The sequence below is a fragment of the Rhincodon typus genome, chromosome 24 (assembly GCF_021869965.1).
Source record: "Rhincodon typus isolate 14 chromosome 24, sRhiTyp1.1, whole genome shotgun sequence".
Lineage (NCBI taxonomy): Eukaryota > Metazoa > Chordata > Chondrichthyes > Orectolobiformes > Rhincodontidae > Rhincodon > Rhincodon typus.
The window spans coordinates 8981319-8992834 of NC_063355.1; the positions used below are offsets into that span (position 1 = coordinate 8981319).

General features: G+C 38.8%; 1 protein-coding gene across 6 annotated transcripts in view; it reads left to right on the forward strand.

The window, feature by feature from the left end:
- tcn2 (transcobalamin II) overlaps nucleotides 1-8117 on the forward strand; it is a 64627-nt gene extending 56510 nt beyond the window's left edge. For all 6 annotated transcript variants that reach the window (XM_048611314.1, XM_048611315.1, XM_048611317.1 and 3 more), the window contains 3 exons: nucleotides 1144-1330; nucleotides 4112-4233; nucleotides 6250-8117. In XM_048611314.1, the coding sequence (XP_048467271.1) occupies nucleotides 1144-1330; nucleotides 4112-4233; nucleotides 6250-6311 (371 nt within the window). In that variant the 3' untranslated portion in view covers nucleotides 6312-8117. The remainder of the gene's footprint in view (nucleotides 1-1143; nucleotides 1331-4111; nucleotides 4234-6249) is intronic.
- Nucleotides 8118-11516: the final 3399 nt, after the last annotated feature.

The window sequence follows — 11516 nt, forward strand, 5'->3', positions numbered from 1 at the left end:
AAATATATCTCTGTTCCTTCACTGTTGTTGGATCAAAATCCTGGAATTTCCTCCCTTAGGGCATTATGGGTCAACCTACAGCACATGGACTGCAGCAATTCATGAAGGCAGCTCACCACCACCTTCTGAAGGGTAACTAAGGGTGGGCAATGAAAGCTAGCCAGCCAACGAGACCCATCTCCCATGAGTGAATAAAAAAATCCTCAAACCTCTTGTTTATGAAGTCAATTTTAAGAATACTATGCAGCCAAATTCCTTGGGTTTAGGAACCAGGAATGTTATTTATGTGCACTTTCAAACTTGAAATGGTCTTCATGACTCGACAGATACACACAGGTGACGCAGGAAAGAAAAGAATTTTAGAGCTATTATAATCAGTTCCCATTCAACTTACAAATGGACCTTGGACTTAATAATTTCATGGGAAACGAAATTGCACAGGAACTGGGTTTGGTTCTAGAACAAACTTGTTTATTAAAAGAAAGCCCTCCTAGCACCGAATACAAAACTTCAAAGCTGGTTTGAATGACACAACACCTCAGTTGGTTCGTCCAACTCAAATGCTGTTATCAACACGCTCTCCCCAAAACACATACAATCAGCAGGACATTTTAGGTAATTAAAACCTTCACTGAAAAAGCACAGGGAAAACGCCATCATTCTGCCCCAAAGCTTCCTTACCTCAGACTCATGTCCTTTTGGATTTGGTTCTTGCCCATTTGCTGTCTCTTCTAAGGTTACTCACTCATTTCCCCTTGCTGAACATGCTTTCTGGGTGTCTTCTCAAAAAAGACAAACTACACGGTCAATTGTTAATTTTCTTTAAACAGTTAATGATTGGAATGATTATTTATATTTTTATTTTGAAAGAAGAGGAATATCGCATTATTCCAACAAGATTTAGAAGCCGTAAATTCGCATGAGGCCATATGAATACGTATGTATCCAGAGTGCTACATTATTCATTAATGCACTGCCACCTCTGTATTGAACTAACTATGCATCACTCTGCAGCATATGGTGTGATCTGAGAAATACTTTGCATGAAACTGCAAAATTTGAGTTTTAAAATTGTGATTATTAGGCATAGTGGTCTCCATTTCCACAATACAACCTGAATAACTCTGCTTCTGTTACAAACAGATGGCCTGAAGTGGATGCGATCAGATCACAGGACAGAACATAACTCAAACAATCAGAAAGGATTTGTTCATCTAACTGTAAATGACATGAATGGCACCATTATTTGCACAGCCAAAGTGCGACTATTTCAGAAGATGTCTCTCCAAGCAGTCTTGAATGAAGCAAGAATTAATGATGCAAAATTCAAGTAAGATCATTATTTTTAATAAATTTCAGAATGCTTTGCATAGCCTTGCATAGTATTTGCAGCATGGACCTAGGATGTTTGTCAAAACAAGTCCATACCAAGTATTTATGCTTCTTACAAGCTTGACCACGTTTACCTCACCTGATCCCTTTGATGACTACTACTATACTTTCTCCTTTTAAGTAAATCAATATTAATTGCCTCAGTAGTTCTTGGATTAGCAAGTTCCACTCTTTGGATTAAAATGTTTCTCCTGAATTGTCTACTGGATTTATTAGGAGCAGAGGTATGCCATTCACCCTTCAAGTCTGCTGTCATTCAACGATGTGATATGGTTATCTCAACTCCACTTTACTGTCTCTCATATTTTGACTTCCTTTTCTGTCAAAATCTGCCAAATTCTCCCTGAATAAATTCAATAACTTAGTCTCCACGAATTTTGAGGAAGAAAATTCCACAGACTAAAATTTTCTCCATCTTTCTGTCTTAAATGCAAACCCTCTCATGATTAAACTGTCCCCTAGGTCTAGCCTCTCCAACAAGGGAAAACAACCTGTTAAATCCCAACCAGTCTGTTCATCTCAGTATGTTAAATGATTTAATAAGATAATTTCATAATCTTCTAAACTCAGTGAGTGACAGCCAGCCAGTTCAGTCGTCCTTCAAGATAAACCATTTGTCCCAGGAGCGAGGCAAGTGCATCTCTGTCAACCAATACAGTTATCTATTTTTCCAAATAAGAAGACCTGAATTGTACACAACACTCTAGATGAGGTCTCACCAAGGCCCTGTATAACTGCAATATATTTTCCTTACACTTTTCTATGTTTCATTCCCCTTGCAATAAGTGCCACGTACCATTGCAATACCATATCAATCCTTTCATAATGAAGCTGCCAGGATATGTCTGCATTATAGTTCTTGGAACAACTAAAAACATGAGCAAGATGTTCTTAACCATGTATATGTATGTCTGATTTGTACATATTTAACTTTATTTCTACTGCTCGCCCTAGGTGCAAATTGGTACTGTGCAAGATCTTAGTTACTAATTTAGAGTATCACAATATCTCTAACATGACATTGTCCATAAATATAACCACTTTGCAGTGCACTGGAAATGTAATATCTAGAACAGGAGGAACTCCGCACTCTGCTGTCTTCATTTGAGACCTGATCTTACTGTGAGCGCTTACTGCTTTCCTCTTTTGAGCCAATTATCTAATTATATCTTCACTGATATCCACCTTTCTTAGGACTTTCTTAGGTCAATTGAAGACTTGAAAGTTTTCCTGCATGTAAAATCATACTTCTAATCATTTACAGACTTGGATATATTACTCTGAGTCTCTTCATCCAAGATATTAACATAGATTGCACATAACTGAGGCCGCATCACTGATTCTTGTGGCACTTGACTCATTACCCTGTTCATTCCCTATTCTGTACTTCCTGCCTGTTAAACAATCCTCCAACATGCTAATGTATTATTCCTCCATCATCCTACGGACATTAGTCTTTGCCCTTATCAAAATCTTCTGGACATCCAAATTATCTACGTATACTGGCTTGCTGTTATCTACCCAACTAGTAACATTCTCAAATATAATTTCTGTTTCATAAAATCAAGTGAACATTCCGATTTAATATGATTTTCTAAGTGAACTGTTTCAGCATTTTCCCAATGATGGCGATTAAGCTAATTTTTATGTTTCTAGTTTTATCTCTTCCCCTTTTCTTGAACAAGGTTGTTGCATTTCAATCTAAGATATAGGAGCAGAATTAGGCCATTCAGCCCATGAATCTGCTCCGCCATTCAATCATGGGTTTTTCAACCCCATTCTCCTGCCTTCTCCACATAACCCTTGATCCTTTTAACAATCAAGAACCTATCTATTTCTGTCTTAAAGACACTTCTTCACTTGGCCTTCACAGTCCTCTGTGGGAGTAAGTTCTACAGATTAACCACCCTTTGGCTGAATAAATACCTCCTCATCTCGGTTCTAAAGGGTCATCCCTTCACTCTGAGGCTATTCCCTCAGGTCCTAGTCTCTGCTGCTAGTGGAGGCCAAGTTATTGAGTGTCTTGTTGTAAAGGGTCTAACTCTGCTCCTAAATCTTATGGTCTTATGCTTCCAAAATGTATTGTTTCAAGAAGCTGTTGACAAAAGTGTTTTATAAATTCTACATTTCCCAATGTGATTTCTGCAGTCTGTGTACATGGAGATTGAAGTTTACCATGATTAGTACATCGGTTTTTTTTAAACAAGCTCCAGTTATTTCTTGCTTAATGCTCTGTCCAACAGTTGAAAACATTGAAGCAGAATTAGAAGATAATTAGACCAAAAGAGACTTCAAGACAATTTATGGGTACATTCAATTGTGTTATTGCAAAATAAGTTTTTAAAAATTGGTTAAACCTTTTATTTTAGATATTTGAAACCCTGGCCTTGGTTTACTGTCTCAACTATATCATGACATCTCTAACCGTGCAATCCTGTCTCAGTCTTTTTAAGGAAATCTTGCTGGGTAATCCTTCGAAGGAGGGGAAACACTCCGCTACTTCACCCAAGTGTGCATTCTTCACAATTGCACAGTTGAGTGTCTGCACCCCACTGAAGTATTACTCCTTTCCTAATTTATACCTATACTATGTGGGCAGCAGTGCAGATGATTTTTGGGTCTTTGCTCTTTCAGAAGAGGAACTTTCAGTTCGTGGTGCTTAATTCCTAGATTTCAGTGGAAAATAAAAGATTTTGTTTCCTTCCTGCGCACCCTGTAGCTTTGAGACCAGACCGACACTGTGGGGACCTTTCTTGACTTCAGTATGCAACCTAAGGGCACAAGATAACTCGAGAAACTATTGGCGTCTGCTGACGGGAAACAATACCCCACTTAAACAAGGTGAGATGTAATTGGGTGCAGTAAAGTGTGGTTTGGTCCATTGATGAATTTGTTTGGTAATAGTAACATTTGGAACAGGAATTTGTCATTTGACCCCCTTTGTATCTACTTTGACATTCAATTAGAGCTGAACTGCAAGTTATTGCACACCTGCCTCCATATCCTGAAATTCATTAACTGAACAAAAACCTGTTTCAAGCTCAAAGCTAGCAATGATTGCATCAGCCAGAACTCCCTGGAAAGGAAAATTCCAAATTTCCAATACTATTCCACTAGGGTGGCACGGTAGCTCAGTGGTTAGCACTGCTGCCTCACAGCACCAGGGACCCTGGTTTGATCCCACCCTTGGGTGACTATCTGAATGGAATTTGCACAATCTCCCCTTTTCTACATGGGTTTCCTCCACGGCCCTGGTTCCTCCCACAGTCCAAAGATGTGCAAGTTAGGTGGTTTGGCCATGCTAAATTCCCCTTGGTGTCCAGGATGTGCAGGCTAGGTGGATTAGACATGGGAAATGCAGGGTTATGGGGACTGGGTGAGATACTCTTCAGAGGGTTGGTGCAGGCTCGATGGGCTGAATGGCCTCTCTGCACTGTCGGGATTCTATGATTCTACTTTTTCCGTGGAAAAAGCACTCATGTATGATCTAGCTCAACTGTGAAGATTATGTCTGCTTGTTCTTTATCCCTCCACTGGAGGAAATGTCTCTGTACCTACCCAATAAAATTAATTCAACCATTTTAGAAAATGGCTATCAGAACATCTGGTGATTTCCTATACAACGTACTAGTGTACACAAGCCAATGTATGTAATCTTTCCTTACAATTTTAATGCCCATAAGCCTAGTATCATTCTGGTGCAACTGTGCCTTCATTTCCAAGAGCACTAGCAGAGGTATACATTTTCATTGGTGGAGAAAAATGGTATGCGTATATATTTTATATTTCATATTTACAACGCAAACATGCAGAAATGAACAAGAACCAATGCCTTTGGCATGTACAAATGATGTGCACATACGCATTTATATTGTGTGTATATATTTGCAAATGCATAGTTGTGTTAATGCACTTTATGAAAGCAACTTTTAGCCCACAGTTGTCTTGAAATCCGGATTTGAATGGCTGATTCCATTATCTTGCAATCCTAGCAGGATATTGCACTATAATGAGAAGGGTGACAGTTATCCCTATATTTACACGTGCAGCCCTTGGGTGTTTGTTGATCAAAGCACTGCAGCCCATTCTTTTTCATACATTGGTGCAGGAATTGCTATTCAGCAAATGCAATTCTTGCTGTTCTTTCTACTGTTCTTTTTCAAAAAATATTTGTTCATCGAATGTGGATGTCGCTGGCAAGTTCAACAGTTAATGGCCCAGCCCGAATTGCCCTTGTTATAGTAGAGTGCATAAGCATGGGTTTGGATCCATCACCAGAACCATCCTGGTTTAAATGGCTGAAAGGTGTACCTAGTAGTATTTTTCCCATTTGAAGAGTAAATTAAAGAAAGACTCTTACTTAAAGTACACTTTTCATGATCTCAGGATCACAAGGTACTTTACAAATAAAGTATTTTTGAAACATAGTCAACTGTTGAGTAGGAAATGCAGCAGCCAATTTGCACATAGCAAGCTGTTACAACAATGTGATAATGACTAGGTAACTAGTTTTTTTTTGGTGATGTTGAGGAATAAATACTAGGCAAGGGACCAGAGAGACATCCTGTATTCTTAGTGGTATGGAACTTTGTCACCATCTGAGAGGACAGATAGGATCTCTGTGTAACAAGTCTATTTAAGATCACCAGTAAGGTAGTGTGATAGCCTGGATTTTATGCTTAAGGCACTAAATAAATGTGTACTTTTGATGACATCTCCACATGCAATCCTACCCGCAATCACGGGAAATTGCTTCTTTCGAAACTTCTGAGTACTGGATTGTTTTGTCGCTCACTGCCTCTTGAATAGAAATGCTTTCTCTTTATTCACGCTATGTTTTTAACCATCTGCCTGCAGGAATTCAGGATTATCGCCCACACCAAGGAGAGCACATCGTCCTGCGACTCAGCAAATTCTAGCAAATGCAAGTTGATCTGCTCCCCTCAACCTCAGCTGCGGTCATACTCCTGTATCCAGCTTGCTTAGTGACTAATCAGTAAATCAGAGGCCTAAGCAACAAAGATTTTTTTTTAAACTAATAAAACATAATCATTAAGCTTTTGCACTCTGGCATGACAGCACCTCCTAGATTTCAAGCAGGCAATGACATTGAGAATCAAGAGGATGACTGCCCATCTCCAGCCACAGCCACAGCTACAGATTTGTCCAGTATCTACTTTATCTAGCCTTATCGACGAACATCTCACCACTTAAACTTCACACTATCACATCATGTAAAAAATCTTTCACCTTCTTTTGACTCTGCTAGCAACAGTGTGTATGTGAAGCCTCCCTCCATCTTTCACCTGTACTAAGGAGTGTGCTAGCAGCGAGCCTGAAGAACCAATTTTCCCCAGACTTTCTGCACCTTAAGGAAATGATGGTGTGCCTCACTTTTTTAGAAGTGAGGACTTGCTGTGAGACAGTGCGCCGTGGCTTCATGATCTTTTCTGAGAAAATGTAATGGTACTGACAGAAGGCTAAGGCAGTGTTTAAAAGTACAATTAAAGGAGAGAACATGTAGCCAAAATGCAAAGTTGGTTTTAATCCTCCTCAGAGTAACTTTCCTCTCAGGTGATGCATCCAAAATTATTCAAGTGAACTGATCCCTCAAACCTGAGTGTGGCAATCTAGTTATTCAGAGCTTATGATCTAATGGTCCCAGTTTAGTGATACACATTAGTAGTTGTGATTTTTAGAAATTTCATATTTATTTATGACAATTTTTTTTTAATTCCCAAGGAAGATCAAGGAATGGCACCATCTCTTTTATTGAGACAACACTGAGGATGTGTTCGTCTATAAGTAAAGGTCAGAAGAAAGACAAATTAAGATACTAACCGTACAAACAGCCTGCTTTTACCTCACCTAGATAGCCGTTCTTTGCATAGGAGTTTGGACAGCTTTGTACCTCAAGCCTGTTGATTCACAGGAATTACCATCTCCGAGCCATAAATTGTCATCCCCCATAAATAATTGTCCAATACTTAGTGATTCAGAGTGGACCCATAAACAGATTTTTATTTAAGTGTTGGTTTGGTCAAAGGTATTGCAATCAATTATCGCACTCCTGCTGCTAACTCAACTTCCCGCAACTCAGTGATTGAACCTGAGATGTTCTGGTCTCCACAGCTCGTGGCACACCAGACCTTAAAATCTCTGTCTGATATTGCAAAGATACCAACTGAGTCTTGATAATGCTACTTGACTGATTTTTGTTTCAGTAATCTTCTGTTAAATTAATATTAGTGATTGCCAATGAGTGAGAAGTTCTGGGTTTGAATCCTTCCATAAGGGTTGATGGCCAAAGAAGGTGTGTTCATAATACAGACAGACTGGTCTGAGTTTCAACCTGCAGTCCTTTCTTCCAACATACCAATGGCAGGTGATAAGAGTGGGAGAGATTCCTTATCTTCCATGTTTTGGCAAGAAAATTGGAGTCTCTATATCCCTAGCTATTTTTCCAGACTACAACAAGCACCAAAAATATATCTTGCCATGTTAATTTGGACTCACTTGGTGATCTGTAACATAACACAACCACTAGTAACATTGTGCTGATCACCTATTGTCAGAGACAGGAGGATGAGGAAGCTGGGACATTCCCACATTTTTTGCCCCAGCATTCCCTCAGGTATGGCAAACCATTTCTAAATGTCTTTTTGTAGTTGTTGCTCATTATTGTAATTATTGTTAAAAAATTAAATATTAAAAGCGTTCATCAACTTCTTTTTGTTTATGTCGTTCTGTTTATGCAGCAGTTTTGAGTTTATAGTATTGTTGATGTCAATTTGTTCTCCTGTTTCTGCATCCATATGTGTTGACATCCAGATCATTACTTTGTCAGTGTAGCGTGCTTTGGATTTATGCAAAAGCAAAATGACATGAATGCAAGATATCTGAGATCAAAACAAAAATGCTGGAGGCACTCAGTGGGTGAGGCAGCATCTGTGGTGTGAAAACCATCAGGATGGTGACCTTCCAACAGGTCTTTTGATGTATGGCGCCCAAAACTCTCCTACTGTGACTTATCTGACGTTATGTGTGGATCAGTTATAGACTAGTTAGTTACCTTCGATTAGTGATAGACACTTGGTTGTGCGATGCAGCTACCAGCTTGAGAGAAGGTAAAGTAACCTAATCTTTACTACCAGTCCTGTTTGATCCTAATGTGTGGTCAATTTGCTTGTTTCACAGAACTTCTCTCAGATCTGGATCTACTGCCAAATCTGGCTTTTAACATCATTGTTTGTTTTAGCTAATCGTATCTCCTAGTTCACTCAATTTTCATGGTGCCTTGAGCCATGCAATGACTCCATTACCTGGGTATTTTAAACGTCAAGGGAAAAAATAGTGTGCCATAGCAACTAATTCTGGTGGATTTCACAGGTATTAGCAGTTTGTGTATAAGGTTCTGATTGCTGACTATCTTCATCTGTATGTCACCGTGACCAATTCTGTAAATATCAGATCATGCAAGACTGCTGTAATCTCCAAACTCGCATCAACTGCTGGTGTGGTCACTAATCCAAATTGACTTCCAGTCCTTGACTTTTAAAATTCTTTTGTAGAATTTTCATGGCTGATCTGATTGTGGCCTCAACACCACATTCCTGTCCACGACCTTTTATTTGTAAATCAATTTCTGGCCAAACTCACCCTCAAATATATCTGATTGTTCACTATTCTCCAAGAAACAGAATTCCAGGCTAATGACTCTTGGACAAGAAATACATCTTCATATGCTTAGATGGGAGATCTTTTACCCATTAGTTCTAGATTCAAAAAAGGTGTGAGGGATAGGCCAAAAAATAACCTGTAATTGCTCAGTCTGAACTTGGTGTTGGGCAACCTATTAGAATCAATACGAGGATACAGGGTTAACTGTTACTTTGAAAAGCACAGATTACTTATGGATACTCAGCGTGGTTTTGTTAAGGGATGGGTGTGTCTGACTAAATTGAAATTGTTTGAGAAAATAAAAACCGGATGGATTAGGGTAATGGATGTTGTCTACATGGATCTTAGTAAGGCATTTGACAAGGTCCCATGTGACAAACTGATGAGAAAAATTATTTCCGTGTATCTCATAAGTTTTAGAATAGAATAGTAATTCATTGTCCCTTGTATTTTTAGAAAAAAAGACGGTGAAAAGTGTTTAAGTAGCCATATTCCGGCACCAATATGAGTAACAGAGATCATATATTGGAAAAAAAATTAAAACCAAGTCCATTTTTGTTCAATTCAAAGCTCATGGGTTCCTGAGTTGGAGGAAAAGGCAGGAACCACATTCTCCACCATTGCAGAAAGCCAACATCTAAGCCACTGAATCTCGGGCCGTTGGAATCCTAGTTTTGTGGTGGGTTGGATCCAAAAATTGTCTCAGTGACAGAAAACAATGAGTGAGATTTGATGGATGTTTTTGTGAATAAAAAGCATTTTCCATTGTGTCCCACAGGGTCCAGTTTTGGGTCTCATGCTGTTTGTGGTAAATATTGATGATTTACGTTTCAATGTGGAACAAGTGATTGGGATATGTGTCAGTGTAGATGATGATTAAGAGGATAGCTGTGGACTCAAGGATGATATCAATGGTACGGTAGAGTGGGCAGAAACGTGGCAAATGCAATTAAATCTGGACAAATTACGTCATGTGTTTGGTGAGGGCAAACAAAGCAATTAAATACACAAGAAAGCCACTGAACATAAGGAGGGATAGAGGAAGTGAGAGACATTGGAATGCATGTCCACACGTCCCTGAATGTGATGGGCAGGTAGATAAAGTGGGAAAGAGGGCATATGGAATGCTTTACTTCACTGGGTGAGATATTGACCACAAAGCTGGGATGCAATTCTAGAACTATGTAAGATGCTGGTTAGGCCACAGCTGGAGTTTGGTGTACAGTTCTTGTCACCACATTACAGGCGTGATGATGCTGTGACCTTAAGAGGTATATTTTGTCCTTTTGTTTTAAAGAGAGGTTTTAAGACAGAGGTACCAAGCTGTCTACTTGGAATGCCAGATTTTTTTTTCCAAAGTAGAATAATAGAAGCAGCCTGGATGGGTGTGGCCAGCTCTGGCAGACCAGAATTTGTATTTTGTTTTTTAGTTTTAGCGTTACCTTTAAGCAATTGCTGCTGGAGCTTTGAAGAAGTAGCAGCTATCTTTTCCCTCTCTCGGTTACAGCTAAAAGCTGGGGTTTCTCTCTGCTGCTGGGTTACCTGTGAGACAAATCTATTTTCTGAATTTGCCTTTTTGCTGAGGGATGTGTCTGTAGGATGTTACTATATTAGAACAGTTAATTGCGATAGTTACTGTATGTATTATCTGTTAAGTTTTCCAATAGAGTTAAGTTAATCTAAGTTCTTCTTTCTTTTGTTGTATTTTAACTATAGTGTTTGAATAAATTGTGTTTTGCTTACCATCGAGTAGTTTGACCAATCAAATTGCATCTGGAACACAGTACTTTACATTTGCCTTTAAAATAAGAAAAAGTTAGGGTCTAGGCTACCTTCTTAAAATATTTTGAGGGGGTCTGGTCTGGTCCATTACACAGAAGGGACATAATTTCTCTGGAGAAAGTACAGAAGTGATTTAGAAGCTTGAAAATATTCAGAACCTCCAGTGCTCTGATTCTTTTTATCAATAACCAAGGAAATTTTTTCTTTGCTCTCCTAAGTCATCTCTGTTCCTAGTAGATTCCAAGGAAACATGTTTCCTTCATACTACAGACACAATTTTAATCCCCATTCCCTTTCCTGATGCCCCCTTTTGAGGATTCCTTTGGCATTCCTACTACTGCAGTAGTCTATCATTTAACTTCCAGCTATTGACTTTAGTATGTCCAATTTTATTACAAAGGAAGCATAGTATTTTCCTTATCATTTCTTTCTTTTGAGCCTTTCTTCTTCACTACCTTAGCATATTTCTGGTCGTTGCATAAAGCTAAGACTTTTTCCATCCCATAAATTTTCTACTCCTTCAGTTTTTTTTTGTGGATTCCCATTTGACAATCTTCAATCCACAGTTGCTTAGTGTGCTGGTTAATCATTGACCATATATACAAGGCTGGAAGAATTCTTTAACAAAAGAAAACAAGATTAGTACACAAAAGAATAAGAAA